General features: G+C 41.0%; 4 protein-coding genes across 6 annotated transcripts; 2 read left to right on the top strand and 2 right to left on the bottom strand.

The window, feature by feature from the left end:
* The first annotated feature begins 1 nt into the window (after window position 1).
* LOC134183925 (U1 small nuclear ribonucleoprotein C-like) lies at window positions 2–1,420 on the top strand. Its single transcript, XM_062651515.1, has 4 exons — window positions 2–48; window positions 105–147; window positions 220–328; window positions 1,081–1,420. Exons 1-4 carry the CDS (start codon window positions 41–43, stop codon window positions 1,293–1,295), a joined length of 375 nt encoding a protein of 124 aa, XP_062507499.1. The 5' UTR covers window positions 2–40; the 3' UTR covers window positions 1,296–1,420.
* A 71-nt stretch (window positions 1,421–1,491) lies between these two features.
* Window positions 1,492–8,036, bottom strand: LOC134183921 (mitogen-activated protein kinase kinase kinase 1-like). 3 transcript variants are annotated; one of them, XM_062651508.1, is made up of 15 exons: window positions 7,895–8,030; window positions 6,957–7,837; window positions 6,788–6,890; window positions 6,564–6,666; window positions 6,108–6,326; window positions 5,881–6,002; window positions 4,657–5,818; window positions 4,330–4,492; window positions 4,141–4,272; window positions 3,684–3,826; window positions 3,490–3,621; window positions 2,721–3,393; window positions 2,527–2,655; window positions 2,273–2,380; window positions 1,492–2,162 (listed from the first exon to the last, which is right to left on the bottom strand). In XM_062651508.1, the coding sequence occupies exons 1-12, from the start codon at window positions 7,978–7,980 to the stop codon at window positions 3,247–3,249; spliced, it is 3,393 nt and encodes a 1,130-aa protein (XP_062507492.1). In that variant the 5' UTR covers window positions 7,981–8,030; the 3' UTR covers window positions 1,492–2,162; window positions 2,273–2,380; window positions 2,527–2,655; window positions 2,721–3,246. The 3 variants fall into 3 exon arrangements, with proteins under 3 accessions (XP_062507492.1, XP_062507495.1, XP_062507494.1); XM_062651511.1 differs by lacking the exon at window positions 7,895–8,030 and having other exon boundaries at window positions 6,953–7,120; XM_062651510.1 differs by lacking the exons at window positions 1,492–2,162; window positions 2,273–2,380; window positions 2,527–2,655; ... (2 more) ...; window positions 3,684–3,826; window positions 4,141–4,272 and having other exon boundaries at window positions 4,412–4,492; window positions 4,560–5,818; window positions 7,895–8,036.
* LOC134183923 (uncharacterized) lies at window positions 8,001–10,905 on the top strand. The gene is made up of 7 exons (XM_062651513.1): window positions 8,001–8,516; window positions 8,707–8,748; window positions 8,815–9,003; window positions 9,058–9,144; window positions 9,217–9,418; window positions 9,523–9,579; window positions 9,823–10,905. Exons 1-7 carry the CDS (start codon window positions 8,058–8,060, stop codon window positions 10,671–10,673), a joined length of 1,887 nt encoding a protein of 628 aa, XP_062507497.1. The 5' UTR covers window positions 8,001–8,057; the 3' UTR covers window positions 10,674–10,905.
* Window positions 10,906–11,065: 160 nt separating this feature from the next.
* LOC134184095 (protein HID1-like) lies at window positions 11,066–18,707 on the bottom strand. Its single transcript, XM_062651709.1, has 25 exons — window positions 18,635–18,707; window positions 18,407–18,559; window positions 17,304–17,373; window positions 17,147–17,241; window positions 17,011–17,082; window positions 16,147–16,200; window positions 16,036–16,082; window positions 15,846–15,967; window positions 15,211–15,334; window positions 15,010–15,145; window positions 14,813–14,869; window positions 14,090–14,146; window positions 13,950–14,033; window positions 13,735–13,891; window positions 13,005–13,090; window positions 12,866–12,944; window positions 12,752–12,813; window positions 12,595–12,697; window positions 12,484–12,536; window positions 12,326–12,422; window positions 12,082–12,257; window positions 11,880–11,971; window positions 11,716–11,815; window positions 11,430–11,488; window positions 11,066–11,366 (listed from the first exon to the last, which is right to left on the bottom strand). The coding sequence occupies exons 1-25, from the start codon at window positions 18,698–18,700 to the stop codon at window positions 11,303–11,305; spliced, it is 2,265 nt and encodes a 754-aa protein (XP_062507693.1). The 5' UTR covers window positions 18,701–18,707; the 3' UTR covers window positions 11,066–11,302.
* Window positions 18,708–19,506: the final 799 nt, after the last annotated feature.

The following is a 19,506-nucleotide window of genomic DNA, read 5'->3' on the forward strand; positions in this document are numbered from 1 at the left end:
AAAAGGAAGTGTGTTGACCCCGTATCTACTGTGCACTTCCATGCCGAAGTAAGCTCGACTGTGACTCTCACGATTATATTTGTACTAAATATTCGTTTAATAAGGTACTATTGTGATTACTGCGACTCATATTTGACGCACGATTCGGTAAGGCTCGTTGTCTACATGTGCTAGATTGTATAGTGTTCGAGTGTTAGTTGTACATGTGTGTTATTCTAGCCATCTGTGCGGAAAACACACAATCATGGTCGCAAACACAGAGACAACGTGAGGTTGTATTACACAAAATGGGTGGAAGAACAAGCACAGGCGCTTATCGAACAGACATGTAAGCAAAACGAGAGATACGGAACGGTATCTGTCTTTAGTGATACAGTTCTAATGTGGTTGTGACTAGCTTTTTGTGAAATTTAATATTGATAAATAGTGAAGCAGTAGAGTGATGTGTTTAGTATCCCTATAATCTCAAGGTAGAGAGAGCACAAGCACAATTAATCAGTTAGTAAAAATTGGAACTACTAACCTGTTACCATGGCATATTCAGAAGATAACTATGTTCATGTATGAGAGGACTAAAATGAAGTCTGAGAGTCCATAGATTGTTAATGGAGGTTGATGGCCTGAGGTCTATTTGTGAGCAGGTATCTACCATCTATGTCAATCTGTACCATCTGTTGTTTGCTGAGGGTAAGGTGAGATTGGAAAGGGAGTATAGTTGGTTTGTTTTTGAGGTAAGGATGGCATTAATACCGCTTTGTTGGTCCTTGATAGTTAAGTTAGTGATTGCTGAAATACAGAAGGTCTAGAGTGGGTTGCTTAATTTATATATATATGTACTGCAATAACATGTAGAGTTTCAATGAGCAGTTTTTGTCACTGTGTTTTACTAGTTTCTTGTTTGAACTCTTGTTTGAACAAAAGTTGATGTTTATGTTAGAGTGATGGGTTCATTACTAGATAAGACAGATGTCTGCCACTGATGTCCGAGTGCTGATGCTTTAGACCATCAGAGGAACCCTATTATTAGCTAATCGACAGTTGCTGTGTATTTTTGTTGCTTATTTGTTTTTCTTGTTGTAGCTGCTGCTTTACAGACCAACCCCATGTTTCCTCCTCCTCCAGGCTTCCCTCCTTTTCCACCAGGAGCTCCTCCAATGTTTCCTCCTCGTCCTGGCATGCCACCTCCTCCTTTCCCTCCTTTCATGCCACCAATGGTTCCAGGAGCAGCAGGAGTGCTTCCTCCTCCTAACATGCCGACACCTGGAGCTCCACCAAGTCTACCAACGACTCAGTAACATGAATACTTTTAGTGGAATATTATTAATACTGTGTGACAAATATTAGGAAGTGGTTCACTTTGAAGTTGTTCTATTTGCTCACCTACTTAACCTTCATTCTATTAAGCATACTAAAATTGGAACTGCAGTAGCTACCCAAATAGCAGCGCAGTCTAGTCAGTAATTTGCAGGACAGAATTAGGCAGGACTTCTAGCCTCTACACATGAATATTACTGTTACATCATATAGTGGAGTTGGATCCCTCATGTCTAACATTTTCCTGTTTCAGCTTTACTTTCTACTTATCTGTTGACCTTGAGTATGCTTCTGTTGCTTGAGTGCTTTCGACAGCATTGAGTCTCTGCTGAACAATTGACCAGTCAATTTGAACTGACTGGCTGATCACTTCTTGTACTTGAAGATCACATGTGTTTGATTTTCCAGTCAACATATCAATAAGATCATCATGTTCTGGAGAATCACAACTTATATTCTTTTGTCCGTTACCAGAGTAGTTACGTCCTCCTTGTCCCACATTGGTTGCCCCTCCTATACTCCCATGTTTCTGACTTCTTTCAGTAGCAAGTAGAAATCCAGTAAATCCAATGTTGGCAGTAAGTGGTGCTTTCTCTGACCCTGCATTGCTACTGTCTGTCCTAAACACAATCTTCACTCTTCTGTTCTTCATTTTCTTTAGTTGAACTCTCTGCCTGTAGCCACAGACTGTCCTTGCTTTACTGCCACTGGTAATTGACAGCCTGTCATTGGTGCAGTTGTCTGAACTTTCAATGTTGAAAGAGTTGAATTTGATAGATGCAAGATGATTTCTGGGAAGTACAAAGTTCCATTCACATTCCAAATTCCTGAAGTAGGCATATGGATATCTGAAACCATGACAAGACAGGAAGGATTACGTGAATGTCAGTCATTCCATGTCCAAACATGCTACAACATGCATAGATTAGTCAACAGAAGGAGCCACATTTGAGCCAACCTTGGTGATTCAATCACTTGATATCTGTCGCTCAAATCTCTTTGCAATATTGGAGTTTCAGCTCTCTTCATGCTCCTTACTTTCCGGAAGCTTGTCTTGTAGATAGTCCTGCAAGTTACAATCAAAACTTTAAAGTCAAAGAGGCGCCATCAGCAGTCATATCTCAGCATCAGAAATGAAAAAATAACATGCATGATGACATGCAACCAGCTTCTGCAGCTGCAGGCTGCTTTGGTATGAACAGAGCTTTGTACCTTATCTTTGGACCATCATGATCACAGTCAACTAACCACGGTGGCCAGCAATCTTTCTTCTTTTTCTGTACTACTTTGACATAGCTCTCTCGAAACGTGTAACTTTCCATCTTGTAGCACGTCAACTGGCTGCCAAAAGAGAACAGCAATGCTCCATGCTGCAACTAGCACTGAAATACTGAATGTGCAAGTACCTTGCAGATACTTTTCTGCCAGCGTGCACGCCGCAGGCTACAACGGCGAGCAGCATAAACAAAACGTAAGGAGCGCCCATTGCCACCTTCACAGCACTAATGTTCAGCAAACAGTAAACGAGTCACGGCGTCACTCGCGGATAAGCCGCCCCGGAAATCAAAACAGTCTCGTTTATTGCAAACACGAGAGGCATTTGGATTTACACACAATGGGAACGGGATCGTCTCCCACGTGAGGCCACGATACTAACACGTTCTTGCTAAGTTATACGACTACTTATGCTGCTTCTAATCCTATTGTTCTAGTGTTATTCTACACGCATCCGTCGGGTAAGGCTACAAACAGAACTGTTTGCAAAGTGTAAAACCAAAAGAACGTTGGAATCCAGCTAGTACGGGGCATATTAAGCACCACAAGCATGAACACACCTACACGTTAAAAGTGTCACATTGTTGCGGACAGACTGTTTGGTGTTATGGTCTGTTTACTGACTGACAACAACGCATTACAACCAAGACGAAAACATCACAAACGAGTAAAGACAGCATGCTTGAGGAGGTCGATAGCTGTCGGTCTATCTGCTGGCTGGACTTCCAAGCAGCGCAGTGTGAGATCACGGAGAGCAGGGCTGAGACCATCAGGTAACGAAGGCGGGCCGTTGGCGCTGGCAATCTACATCATGATACAGGAACACATTATCACTCAAAAGGTAAACCCATCAACACTTGATGGGCTCTTGATTGTGTTGATGCATACATGGATATGTACCTTGAATATGAGTGCAAGATGGTTTGTGGTATCATCTGCTTCCCATGGTGGGCTGCCGGTTGCCATCTCAATGATGGTACAGCCTACACTCCATACATCACAACTTCGTCCGTAGGTTGATCCTCTGAGGACCTATAAATATAACGAAATTCAGTTGTTTGCTTATTCAAGTGTGATCATGATATGTGATATACTTCTGGCGCCATGAAGGCTATTGTTCCTCTTAGATCTCCCTGAAATTCCCCTGCTATGGTTTGCTGGGTTGCTAAACGAGCTGCTGTTCCAAAGTCAGCCAACCTCATGTGTTGACCAGTAGAATCAATAAGCATGTTGGCTCCTGTGGTAGACAATGATAGTTAAGCCACAGGCACTGGAGTCAATAGACACAGAACACTGATTCATTTGCATGACATCAAGAAACTTACTTTGGCTGCTATGTAGTGTACATGCACTTGGAAGTTTATGTACAATTGTTAGAATTTGGTGAATAACATCTAGCTAGACAGGATAAAGACAACTGCACTGAGTAGACTGAAACCTACAGCCATGCCCACTATCCACCACACCACACCCACATGTATGATGAGAAAGCAATCTAACCAAAGGCTTCTATCTATAAATGTGACCTTCTGTCTGAATGTCTTATCTTACCCTTCACATCTCTGTGAATAACTCTGTGTTCATGAAGATATGCAACAGCTTGCAGTAACTGGCCAACATAAGATTTATTCACATCTTCCTCAAAGCTACCAAACCTGGCTAGAATGGATGCAACAGAACCACCTGCCACAACAACAATGACTCATTAAACAGCGATTTGCCTGCATAACCTTAAATTACCAGGCATCCATTCCATAAAAATGTTGAAATGACAGCTATCCCTTGTCGCTCCAACACAACGAACCAAATGAGGATGATCAAGGCGACCCATCATGGAAATCTCTTCTGTGATAGTAGCAATTACGGTTTCTTGCTCATTTTCAGAGTTACGCGCAAACGACACCTACATAGAGAAGACCATGATCAGAGGAAATACAATAAAAGATATAGGTAGTGAATTGTCTGTAAACCCTGTGTTGACATGTTTCTGTAGCTCCAACTATATGTATCTGTTTGTCTATTGGCCGGTCAGCCTATACTTTTGTGTGGAAAGAAAATACAACAAACTTGTTTGAGAGCCATTAGAGCTCCTGTCTTTATATCTCTGCCAAGAAAACATGTGCAAAAAGCGCCAGTTCCAATCCTTGCTCCTTTTTTCCAGTGAACTCCTTCAACATACACATTGCTGCCGTCCCGTTGAGCTTGAGACCCACCTTCTGCTCCCTCTTGCACATGAACAGTCACAAGATCATCTGGAGGAGCAAGACCGCTGAGAACAGGAAGACCTGATTCTGACTGTGATGCTTCCATAGCCAGGAATACAGCTTCTGATTCGTCAGCTTCTATGTCTTTACAAAAATGATCATTACGAACTGGAACAGGATGATAGGAATGAGAGAAATGACTGTTTTCTTCGACATTATCTGATACAGCAGTCTGCCCATGACCAACATCTCTATGAGGAGAATTGGATTGTGTTTCCCAATTCAAGTCAGGTTGGTCAGTTTCACTCTTTGACATTTTGTCTTCTCCATGAAGCAGTGAAACAGCATCAACTTGCAGGGTTGTTTCTTCTGTTGTTTCCTTGTCGTTGTCGTCTGTTTTAAATTTTGTTTCCATTTCATCAGTGACTCTCCTTTTCTTCATTTCAAGACTTGCACTTCTCAGAGATAAACTGCCAGCTTGAAATGATGCAGAGGAATCAAGTGAACGATTATGGAATGCATTTGATGTCTCTCCAACTATGAGCGATAGACGTCGAGACAATGTTGTCTTGTGCGTGTCTTGTAAACCTTCTATTAAGTGTCTCATGTACTTCACAGCTTCGGAAACATGAGCTCCCAATCGAATAACACGGACAAATACTCGACGTGCAAGTTTAGTAACACGCATGTGTTGTATGCTCATTGCTTTTGCTGCAAATTCCAAAACTTTACAAAGCCTTGTGTACACTTCATCAAATGTTGACTGTTGTTCTTGACCTACAACCAATTGGAAGGAGAAAGGAAACTGACTAAGCAGCATATCCAATAGAGCAAGTCTCCCTTGCCACCACTGCCAGTTTACATTTCCTGTTGCCTCCTCACTAAGAGCACAAAACAACACAAACGGGAGTCCTCCATATCCTTCTGTTTCTTTGCATTGGTCCATAGCTGATCCAACAGCAAGTTCACCCCCTTGGCCGCGACACAGCTCCTCTAGTGTTAATAGCGACTGGTTGCAGACTCGTCTGTTTAAGTCAAACACAATCACTGTATATGGTAATTTCATGCCAGGGGACTCGTACTGTACCTGTTTGGATCTGCTGCTTTAACAATAATGGCTTGTATGACTGGATATAAAGTGTCTTGAAGTATAACAGTTATATCTTGATTGCTACATGGGATTGTTGCTAGCATAGCATGCAGCACTTCCTGGCACAAGAAAAAGCTGTTACTGCAGATTTCAACATAAGTTGTATGTAGACAAACAGAAGCACAGTGAGTACAAACATCAAAAAATATATTGGCGTTTCTTACAAGAGCAGCAACAAACACCTTGTATACAGGATCAGCACAACGATGCGCCACAATCTGTGAACATGCCTCTACAACTTTTATAATTGAAGCTTCATCTTCTTGCTGACTGGCACATGATAACAGTAGAGCAACGACCTTTTGTGTTACACGATGAAGAGCAGTTTCTCGTACATTCCATTTACGAGACAGCAAACATGATGTAACATCAAGTCCAAACACCTGTAATAATCCAAGTGTGCATGATCATCACAATTGAACACAAAATGTTGTCCATTGAAATAGATGGTGTGTGTGTGTGTGTGTGTGTGTTGTGTGCGTGCGTGTGCATGTGCATGCGTATGCATTCATGTGTGCATGGCTCACTGCAAACTTCTAGCTTGGTTTGTCAATACACTTGTTTGCCAGTGAATGTAAAATAATTTCAGCAATATGATTCTCATACTACAGTTTTGATACCTCGACCCACAATGACATTTCTTCAGTCTTCTCCTGCGAAAGAGGTTCAACCAATGGTAATTTGATCTCATCATCTGTCAGTAAAGAAAAAGGCGTAGCATCTCTAAAACATAATAAAGGTCACAAATCTAGCTGCAACAGCACTATAGCACAAACTACACTGCCTACCACACAAACAAATAGCAAAATCCATTAGTTTACAAGATATGGTAACATGCTAATACCTGACAGAAGTAGCAGGAGCAGCTGCACTTGGCACATGCACCCACTCTAACATACACAGAGGACAAGTGACAGATTCATCTTGACGATGCTTTTCTTCTGTCCCTGTAACAAATAAACACAATGTGCAACTGTCGTCGTAGTCAGTAGGTTCACTGCAATAGCACCTACAGATTGCCATGCAATGATGGTGAAGTGAATTTCCACATCCATTGATATGAACTGTTAGACTCTCTCCATCTACCATTTCCAACAGACAGATAGGGCAAATATCTTCATCATCATCATCATCTTCTTCTTCTCCCTTCCCACTCTTGCCAGCTGCACTCAAACTGTCATCTCTTCTCTCATTTTCCTCTCCCATTACATCACTTCCTTTGAATAGTTTCACATCTTCATCTCTTGATGTATCCGATGTTGTGTATGATGCTTTTCCTCCTTGATCGTCTGCTGTCTGCTCACTTGAAGCCAGCAAACTGCTATTACATGAGCTGCCTCTCCTGATTCTTTTCCTGTTTCTGTCTTGCATCTGAGCTAAAAGCCCATTCACCTCGTAGTTCTTCAACGTTCTGCTCCACAGTAGAGGATTAGTCTGGTCAACTTGCAGTACTCTCAACATGACAAAAAGAAGATGGACACAGTGAAGCCCACGACTACAACTGCATGTTTGTGGACCAATCATCACTTTGTACTTGTGTTCTGGTGAATCTCCAGCTACCGTGAATGCTGTCGGTCCTGTCTTATGAAGAAGATAAAACCTTGCACGAGATGCTTTCTCAACTCTCTTTCGACGATCAGATTCGATAGCTGACGTCGTCGTCTGCGAATGAGTCGTGACGGCTGTTCTATTTCTAGCTTGCTCTGTTAGAGGAGAAGGTGATATAGACGGTGTTGTGTCTGACGATGAAGATGAAGGATCTGAAGGAAGTCTAGGAGCTTTCATGCGGACCAATGTTGGGCTGACATTGCTATATACTAACACATGTCCTTTCTGTTTCTTGTAATCAGTCTTCTTTCCTTTTCTTAAGCTTCCTTTCTCAATTTTCGGATTTCTGCCATAAAAGAATAAAATCACATGTTTGTTCGCAGTTTAGAACAAGAAAACGAACTTTTCTGTGTCTTCGCCCTTTGTGACATCTCTCGTACGATTCATTTTCCTCGTGTCTTTCTCTTCTTTGCTCTTGCAGTCGGCCATATTTGTTTGGTAACGTCGCAACCACGTAGGCGTCCGGATGTTTGGGCGGGACCTAATAACAAGGCGTGGCAAACATAATGGCACGGCGCTGTTCAGGCCACAACAACGTAGGAAACTCAATTGGAGCTAAAAAGGAAGTCGTGAGAGCCTCAAGATACAAGCTTTTAAAGGATAAACCATTGAGCGACTACATTACAAGACATGCTTGGCAGCAAGAAGCACAACAAAATGATGAGAATCGTCGGGCTGCATTGGGCAGCTTTGATGTAGAAAACTATTGTCGTCGTGGTGACACGGTTCGGATAGGAGTAAATGGTAGAGTGCGACAGCCTTCTCGAAACGGTGTTAGCGAGCAGTGGTATGAATACTGGGAAGAGATGGATCCACTGATGATGTACGATAAATATAATCAACTGCTGTGGAAAATAAACGAGAAGAATGGAACCCTAAACGTAAAGAGAAAATCTGAAGTTTATAGTTGGACTGATCATGTACCTGTACCACTCTGCTGGGAAGATCAACTGTCTGATTCGATGGTACACACACACACACACACACACACACACACACACACACACACACACACACACACACACACACACACACACACGCACGCACGCACGCACGCACACACACACACACACACACATGCACACACTGCAGGCATTGAACAACCATGACTACAGAGCATTAAATGCTATGCGCGATAATTTAATTTGTAAGTAGGTTACAACTGTTGACACAAGCATTCGAACGAAGACTGAGCAGGCAAATATAGTGTTCATTCATTATGTACTTAGTGTAGACCTACTGATCCTGTATTCATAATTCCAGCAAACACATACCGAATGGCAGAAAGAAGATGAGCATTGGAGATACAATGGGGAACAAAAGGCAGTAGACTGTTTAAAAAATCAGCATGATGCAGCCATCGCAGTGTCATCAATTGATGTTAACATCAGCTGCAAACAAAGCAAACTTTTATTTATTACACTGCAATCACATTTCGGCTCTGAATTAAAGGTGAATACAACACTACTATGTTATTGTTATAACATGTACTTACTTCTCCTCTAGCCTGCCCTTGATACGTGGAGCTTTGATGTCCACGTGGTTGACAAAACTGACAGCCGACAATCAACCAGAGTGTTCTCTTCTGTCAAGGTACTGTGCTAATTCAATACATTCTCTACTCACATTTATGTGCTTGTTCTCATTCATCATATGTCTAATCAGCCTCAACTGCACAACAGCATGTATATGTACAGCCTGCAGTTTGATATATCGAGGGATTTGCAATGGATTACTTCCATCAATCAGCTTTATGGGAGAGAGTTTCACGTTACGGTCACAGTGTCGTACCCTTGGACATTTCATCTCTGCTCTCAGATTATACAAATTGGTGACGAAGCAGTAGCGACAAATCATATTTACATGGGTAAGCCTAGATTTCAACCACTAAGAGCAACCTGATCATATTATCACTGTAGTTTTGAACTGCACATCAATTTGTTCATTCATTTATAACTGTGTTGTTTCCAGACGAGAACAAGTCTATCCACAGTGATGATGACGATGAAGATGTCATGTCTGTTTCTTGTAAGCGGCAAATGAGATTTAAGTTCTGGCTATTGTAGTGGTGGCAGTGTAGTGTGTGTGTGTGTGTGTGTGTGTGTGTGTGTGTGTGTGTGTGTGTGTGTGTGTGTGTGTGTGTGTGTGTGTGTGTGTGTGTGTGTGTGTGTGTGTGTGTGTGTGTGTGTGTGTGTGTGTGTGTGTGTGTGTGTGTGTGTGTGTGTTGCAATACATTCACAGCCATAGTGACCCCTTGTTTGTACGTAACAGCACTGCCAACCATGTTGTTAAGTGGATTTGAAGTCAGGAATGAGACAGAGAAAGAGACATTACCCTATCTTGTTCAAGGCAGTGATTGCTCTCTCCAAGGAGATTGTCCAATGCCAAGTGGGCACAAAAACAGTTTTGTTTTTGGTGAGAAACAGGCAAGAGACATACAGAGTCTCTTAACAACAGAAGATATAATGCCTGTGATGGAGAAAAGGACATCTACAGGTACTTCCTCTCTTTTGGTTGCTAGAAGTAAAAACTGTGGAAAATATAGCAGTTCAAGATCACCGACCCAATGTATTGGAACTATGTTTCCAATGCAGCAAACATCAAAGCACCAACTACTTGATGCAAATGGTTCTGTTGTTGTACCCAAGTTTGTTGAAAAACAAAGGAAATCATTCCTGCGAGCACAGTATGTTTTCACAACCCCAAAACTGACTTCTAGAATAAAGACACAGACCGACAAACCACCGGATGTAAAAAGAGTTCGTCAACTGATTGAACCTGTAGGTGACAATAAAGAGACTAGGCTCAAGGGAAATAGTTCTAGAGTGGAAGGAGACAAACATAGAATACATTCAAATACACAAATTACACATACACTCAGTCATTCGATGGTCAGTCATCTACAGAGACCACACAGAGATTCAACAACATTATCACGCACCAAGTCAGCTCCTATTCTGCCAACTCAACCTGTTGTATCTCTAACAGGCCTGTGCCCAACCACCACATACAAGACTTCCAGAGTTGAGACAACAGGAAGTAGCAGGAATCACATGTTTGACCAGGAGACATTACACTGTTTGTCTTCACATCTCTATATTCAGCCTGTCAGAGCCAAATGAACATAACAACTGCCAAGAGAATTTCATCAGCTATTCATGTGTGTCACATCAGTAATGACTGTGTAACTTTCTACTTTTTGACATTGAACAAAGTTTCTGTTGATTTTTATAATAAAGAAATTTAGATTTTCAATCAGTTGGCCTATTTACACTAAAGGATTATTCCAGTTCACCATAAACCTAGCAAAGTGGCAGAAGTTTATCTAAATTGTTTACTGGTCAGTAGATGTAATCGTCCACATCTCCACACTTGTGGTGTTTGCCCTAAAATTGTGTAACAGGAACTCATGTCATTTGTCATTATGCGGAGTCAACAATCTACTTACAAGATGTATTCTAAGACCTATTAGAGTAGAAAGAAACTGTAGTTAGTTGGTATTCATAGAATGAAATCAGTAATTATCCATTTGCATGTTAGCATTTTCTAATTTTGCAATTACATGATAAGTTGTATTCTAGACATCACAACTCAAATAAGCTGACCCATGTCAGTGGTAACATGTGCTATTCAGTTCCTCACCATGACTTATAAACAACTCTAATTGTTTATGCTACTAAGGAAGACATTATCCACAGTCTGTTTCTTTACAAGATATATATGAACAAAGCAAGTCAAACCCTTCTCTTGGTTACACTTTCTGGATCTCGAACAGCTTCACTTCTGTTTCATACCAAATAGCTGGATCAATATTTCTGTCAGAATGAAAGGCTCCGTTTGAGCAATCAATTGTAGAATGACTAAGTGCAGTTACTGACCTTAGATACACAAGCCCCCACATATATGTTCTGAACCAAAGAGTCGTGCCAGCATTAGGCTACAAAAAATAGACCACACATGTTGAACATCACAATAAGCACCATGTGACCATACCAACTACAGTACATTCAAAGTTTCTAACAATAAATTTGTCGCAATAAGCTTAGAACACCAAAGTTTGCAATACAGAGAAAGTGGTGAGTTATGAATGTTAGGTTGTTGATTATGACATGCTAGATACGATACCTCAAGATATGCTAAAGTTCACATTAATCTTTGTCATACCTGGAATTTTCTTATTAGAATAGGATGAGGGACAGGCAGCAGACCGACCAAAGTACCATGGCGTAGAAACTTAAGAATCTCACTTTCATCCGTGAGTCCCCTAATTAGACAGACAAATCAAGACACTAGATTAAAGTAGTATACACATAATCACAAACACTGACTTGTCAATACAAATCTTCTCCACTTGAGGAACGAGAACTTGCAGCAATCGCAATATTGTCTGCAGTGGAAGTTTCTGTTTCCAGCTTTGTATCTGCATGTGATACACAAGAAATAATGCATCACTAAATTCCTCTTTGCTAAGGATATGAATTTAGCATGCAATTCATATAGTCGACGTTTTGTACAGTACACACTTCTCACCCACTCTTTCGTAGCAACCCATCTGTCTTGAGGCACACTGTCACTTTCAGCAGCGGCAGCTCGACTTGAAGTTGATCCTTCACGAGCAAGAGTAGGAGGATGAACTGTCTGTGCCACCTCTACTGCTGTAGCAGCTGGTGTCTGTCCATCATCTGATGAAGCAACAGGCTGCTTGGCTGTTAAGCAAACAACTCAAACAGTAGATAATAGTTCTGTGATCACAAATAACAAATGACTGACCAACCTGTAGATTGGTTACTTGTCTCTCTTGCAGGATGATCTCCTTGTAGTAATCTACGTGGCTTGATAGCTGACTGAGGGTCTGTGGAAAGGTTGGCGAGCTGAACAGAAAAGAATTATTGTATGACACAACTGCAGCATCCAACTGTAGACTGTACTTACTTCATGAAAGATGGATCGTTTTCTAATCACTGTGTAGATAAGCTGGGCATTGCCTACATCACCACAGTACATTATAAAACACTGTTGTTGAAACTATATGAGCACATGTACCATCAAACTGATATTGTATCATGTTGTTAAAGATTTCTAAGAGGAAGAAGACAAGATGATGATTGGTGGAATTGGCAAACATAAACCATGGAGTGCAGAAAGCCTAAAAATGACAGGTTGCTATAAATCGAAGTTTTATGGTTAGGACTTGACTGACCTCTGTAAGATGCAGCAGCTTAGAACTCGTGACCTGTGACAAAGTCTTCAAGTATGGCGACACTAACAAGACATTAAGTAAAATAAAAAATAAGTGCACACAACAGAACCATACCATTGACCATGATTGTCAACAGACATTCATAAAGAGGCTGCAATTTTTGATGTCCTGTTGTTATCACTTTATGGAACACCTGGCAAACACTTCCAGTCAGCTAACTGTAATGAGACACATCATAAGTAATTAAACTGACAAGAAAGAGAAGGTCTGCATGAGTTCCTGAGAAAACAGGTAAATCCATAGGAACTTTCAACTGATAAGGCTTGTTTAAACGAACACCTATACAACAAGACAAACTAGCATCATGAAGCTGCCATACCACAGTAGACAGCCATATTAGATTTATATCTAATAGAAACTAGCGTTGTACCTCAAGCAATTGTAGCAGAATGTTCCTATAGTAATAGTATAATCTTTCTGCAGTTGCCCTTCTCTTGTATGTTAATTAAACAGAAATGTTTCCAACAGAAAGTGGGCAAAAACCAAAGATGTATCTTTCAAAAACACAAACCAAGCCTTGCCGCTATGTACTGATCTTGGCCTATGTGGTATCATTCTGATATGCATTGTTCTTGCATGCTGTAGCAGTACATGTATTACACAACGACACTGCACGGTGGCGGGACATCATTCCAGGTCATCACAACCGACAGCACTTACCAAAAACAGTGCTTCTTGGATCCAATAAAATCCTGCGTAGACTCATGTATGTGGTCTAAGCACCTCTGAGGCAAGGTTTGCTTCCAGTGCTTACAAAAGACCTTACAAACCAGACTGATCTAGTTGAGCATATGATAATAATGATAATAATACTATCTAGATATCCATACACTACACATCTGAAGCAAGATCTGCTTCTAGTGCTTGTGATAAACAATATGCACCAGACTGTTGCAGCTGACCACAATACATACAAGTCTTACCAAAGTTTCTTTCTCCACTGAGCATTAGAAGAATAAAAAATCCAATGTGCATGAGGCCTGTCTTGGCAGGGTCTGACCGACAGAGGTTAAGGTGGTAAAGAATTGGAACAAGCAGTTCTAGAACATTACTACTCTTCAACACATAGAACAGAAATTTCTACAAAAAAAAAGAACTAAACAACTGACACATTTTGTGTTGTAAGAAAGATTGATACCTTGTTGATATCACACAATTTCCAAAACAGAATGAGAAGTTCTTGATGAAAGTGGATCTTCTTGCAAGAATTCGGTAAATAAGTCTAATAAGGAATGTATATAGTGACATTTGTTGTACACCATTTGTAAATACTTGCACCTGTAGAAGTGGATTATTGAGAAGAGTAGTGAACCCATACAAAATAAAGTGGAAATCCTATAAACATGCAAATAGAAGACTTAAATTCTGACATTCATGTGAATACAAAGGTGTCACATAACAACATACAGTTAAAAAATATCAATAGAATTACAGATCAATAAAAATAATCAAAATCTCAGAAATTAACCCGCATGACTTCACCTATACTTCATCGATAGTTGCACAGCCTCATTCTCATGTTTAACCTCCCTGTTTGACAGGGCACAACAGACGGCAAGCAGTGGTTACCATCTTGTAACCTCATCCGTGCCACATCGCATGATGCTTGATTGACGTGGGTGATGATGTCAACATATCCCAGTGGTCAAATTGATGGGGATTTTATATTGGCGCTCGCTAAAAAAATCCGCCAATCCGCCAAAATAAATTTCCTGCCAACATTTCATCTTATACGATAGTTGCTTTGTTGAAGTAGCATTGTACTACGGAAAACTATTCATAGTAATATGTCTGTTAAAAGCAACAGACACTGCTTATTGAGCTAGAAACAGCAAGAAAGCCACAAACTTAATGTGAATAGTCAGCAAATAAGGTTGTGAGACAACTGAAGCAATCTGTCATAATGTGAACTTGCAGATAAACGATGAGAAGAGAATGACAAAACACTATTCAGTCGTCTTCAACATACATGTTCATTTGCATTAGCTGTGTAGAACTCACCTCCTCTCTGTACAATCTTGACACATAATGGCAAAAGAGATTATCTTGAAATTGAAGCTACAAACATCAACACAATATCTGATCAGACAATATGTCCACTTTATTAATCAATATTACTGTAGCAAGCTTAGGGATATTAGCAATCTGATTGGACATAATAATTACATCTATAAATGTGACTGCATGTCACCCCTCACCTCTGGTTGGGTTGTTCCTGGTTCTATTGTTCCTGGCTGAGATGCTTCGCCTTCGTTGTCTAGTGTGATAATCAAAATTTGAACAGCAACTTCAACGAGTCTCTCTCGAAAATCGACCACTACAGCATGGTAATAGCTAGAACAAGCAACATACATTAATATTCCACCTCCAAAGAACAAAAGACCCATTGTGTGACTGACGGTAAGCCATATCCAACTGGATCATAAGCAAACACAACGTTGACCAAGGAAGTCAGCAGAGGAAGAGCATGTCTGTTCTCTCCTGATGTGAAGAACGACACCCACCGATTCACAGGAGAAGCATCTAATAAAACCAATTGCAAAATACAAAAAACACATAATCCTACACACTAAAGTTTTGGATTGACAACCATATTATTTGAGTTCTGAGATATTCTACTAGCTGTAAGGTACCTGTCATGTCTGTCCTACTGACGGTGCCAAAGAGATTGCTACATGTATTGCTGCTCTTGAGCATTAGCAACATCACCAGTTGTATCTAATTTTTTGTATGCAATTTGCTCCATAAAAATTTCAAATTAGATTGCAAAACTGACAAAAACAAATGGCATACGAAATCATTGAGTTACAGTAGACAGTTTCTTGCATTAGCTTTGCACTCTATACCATCTGCTTATAAAATTCAAATAAAGCATTTGAGATATGTAGCAATCTCAGTGACAATAGTAAATAGTATAACAATTCTAAAAACCAGTGCTTGTTGTGTTAGTACTCTCCCAATTTACACTGCGTGTTTGACTATTTGTCTGTGCACCCATCTGTACTGATTCACATTTAAGGACAACAATACGAACCTGAAGGAGGCAAATATATGACTTCTGAGAATGATGTGAGAAGCAGTTTAAGTAACTCTGCTCGATTGTTGTCAAGCTTTGCATTTGAACCAGGAGAAGCGCTGCATCCAACACCAGCCTCCCTGTAATCACACAAACACAGCTGAAACTAAGCGCACATACACAACAACCAGATGTAAAGACCACACACCAAATGAATTCACAACTGTCAAATGAAGTTAAGTCGTCTGGATTATCCTATGAGACAATAATACTCAGTTACTGTGCACATTCACAGTAATCAAAAGTATTCATATCTGACCGGTCCTGCTTTTGTTGATGGCAAGACTGTGAAATCAGGAGAGAACAACAAGTTCTAAACACAAAATATTCAATTCATGATGGTGTGCTTGTGAAACCAATTGTAGAAAAATAGACATCTGGTTGCTTAATTTGCTAATTGATTATGGCACATTTGCACTTGTTGGAGATAAAATTTGAAACTTAACAGCTCTAATACATAACGGCATACGCTGTATACATAATGGTTGCATCAATAGAGCAAACTGCTAGCAATTATAAGCAACGTTTGATCTTAATCAACATTGGGTTCAGTGAGTAAGTTACTGTATTTGTCTGTGTTAGTGATTCTGACATTCTGGGTTTGTTTTGCTACCAGCCTGTGCTTTCCTCTTGCTGTCAATATATTGAATGCCAGCAGTAAAACAGTGCCTTTTGTTCTGATCAACCCACGCAGCATAAAGTATTAACTAAACACACTAGTTTTAGAACTGCCCAAGGTGACACACACACACACACACACACACACACACACACACACACACACACGCGCGCACACACACACACACACACACACGTATGCACACACACGTATGCGCACACACATATGCACACAGCACACACACTAATGGACAGTCCAACAGACAGACAGACAGATTATTCTATTCCTCGGAAAACACTATTACATGATCTAGTCACAAGGCGGACAGACAGACAGACAGACATATCCATGCACATGCATACATGTATGTACCCACACACACACACACACACACACACACACACACACACACACACACACACACACACACACACACACACACACACATGCACACACATAATGATGGAATAAATTCTGCATAAATTCTGTTCATTTCTTACTAACAGCAATAGCAGATAACAAGGAGTGAGCTAGAGGTGATGATGTCTCTCCTGTATCTTGATTTGTTTGGTCAGCCTATTGAAGTGAGACAAACAGCGTCCAGACAAAGAACAATTGACAAGAAAAAGAAAAGCATCACTTTGTCAGAAATTGTTGACCAGAAAAAGTTCCGCCAATTCGGATCTTCAAATACAAATGGCAAAATTCTAATCAATAGTCTCACAGAATTCAATGCTACGAAAGAAAAAAGGACTGATTTACAAATTTATTGCTAGTGCAGCTAAACTCAAACTAACTTGCTCTCTGGTCAGAAGCTGTTGATATAGCTGATAACCCTGATGAGACGGCAACCAAATGTTCCACTGCCTATCAACATATATGGAGTAGAACACCAATAATCCAACACTCAAGTTACTGACTATACAAATTATTTGACACAGCTAAACGTCTTGTGTGAAATGTGAGAGAGTGTGAGACTTCTATGTGTGTACTGTACAACACATGGTACTGTATAAGCATTTGCGGTCTATTTGTGCTATACATTTTTGCTTGACAAAGCATCACAAATGAATTCCAAGTCATACTAATTTGTACCCACATCTACAGTTACAGTTTGCGTCATTAGTGTCACCAGAATGCTCCTGGCTCTGACAAAAAATTGTGACCCAGCATGATCGACTCAGAACAGGCTTTCTATAGTCTCGATCTGATGGCACTAAAAATACACACAAATGGACAAATGGACAGAATATTAAGCACTTCAGGTCATTCAACGTCGACCTTAAGGTCAGTTGCGGAGATAGCTCCCCTGCTTCTAGAGACAAGGCCTCCATGCGCTACGTGGAGGCTTAGGGCCAGCGCTACAATCCACCTGGCGCTACAATCCACCTGGAGCTTGGCTGGAGTCATCCCGATGCATTGAGAATGGTGCAGCTCTGTGACTGGACAACAAGGCCCACAACTACCCGTCTGCTGCATGATGTTACTGCCAGCGATCATGCCCACCCCAGTCAATGACCAGGTACTCATTTATACTAACGAGTAGAGAGAAGCGATTGTGTGTAAGTTTCTAGTTATGCCATAGCTTGTCATCACTGTGACTTGAACCTCCAACCCTGTAAGGTCACGGATGTTTTCATTCTCCAAATGCACTCTCTAAGCAATTGAGCTACAGCACACACACACACACACACACGCACACACACACACACACACACACAGACACACACACACAATTAATTAAATGTATCCCGTGCGTTTAAAGTCTCCGGTATGTACGCGCCTGATAAGAATCACTTTAGCAACTGTAGCGGATTAGTTCAAAGGCACCCTACAATATGCCTTTCCAGGCACTTGTAACGCAGTGCAGCACAACCAAGTAGGTGATTCAAACGCGAACCTTGTAGCAAATAGTGGCAAGATTCGATGGACACGTGTCTCTCATTGTACGAACATCTTCTGGTTCAACGAGAGTGAAGATGTCGTTTGGTGTGTGGATGGCATCATTCCAAATGAGCTGCTTCCAAAATCCATCGTCTGTCGCCTCTATTGGCTTCACACGTACAAAAAACGACTCCGTATACGCACACCAATAGATTGAAAAATGCCAGATACATTTGCTAGTTACCGTAGTTTTACTGGTGAGCTGACAAACAGCATTCCGAAAAGACTGCTTGCTGTCAGAGGATCCCATCGCAGTAATCCGGGCTAATAGACTAAGTAATCCGGGTTATTTAAGTTATCCGGGCTAATTAATAAATCCGAGTAAGTTACCTGTGTAGGGTAAAGTCGCCAAACCGTGGACACCCTTCGAAGTAGTTAGAATAGCTCCGATCAGAAGTCTTACGACAACCTCATTTAGAAACCCAATTTACCCTTGGCCCTTGGTGATCACGCAGGCTCACTCTCCAGTCTGTAGCTATTCGTTGAGATATTATTCAACTAGAACGTGACGTCCTAAAGAGGTTGATATTAACGCTTCTATAGCTAATGGTGGACAGCGACGTTTTCGCACTAAGCCAACGATCTATTACGGTAAACAGGACTGGAACTGGAAGCTACGCTTGCAACAAGCTTTACGCGTCTCCTAGACGTCTATGCAGTCTGGACAGCTCCAGAATTTGCTAGGTTCTGGCATCTCATCGAGCATGGCGCACCCGAAGTGGAACCAATGGCTACAGCCGGGATTGTCGCTGCCTATCCATCCTTCTTTATCTTTCTTTAAGTCTTGGTAGTACAATTGACCGTAACTGCTACAAAAGGAGTCATTCTCGTCGCTGCTTGAACCAGCCACTCCCATTGCAAACGTTGTCTTGGACTTCCCTGCTAGGAGGCGAGTTTCTTGACGTTGTAGCTTTCCTTTCTTGCCATTTTCTGTACGTTTTTAACCTTCAGTTTTTCTATAAATCAATCTGCAGTGAGAATGTCACCTACATGAGATGGCAGCAGTCGTCTGTTTCTTGTGTTCTGTCCTTGTGTTGGATCTGAGTTCTGTGCTGC

The sequence above is a fragment of the Corticium candelabrum genome, chromosome 9, assembly GCF_963422355.1.
Source record: "Corticium candelabrum chromosome 9, ooCorCand1.1, whole genome shotgun sequence".
Classification (NCBI taxonomy): domain Eukaryota; kingdom Metazoa; phylum Porifera; class Homoscleromorpha; order Homosclerophorida; family Plakinidae; genus Corticium; species Corticium candelabrum.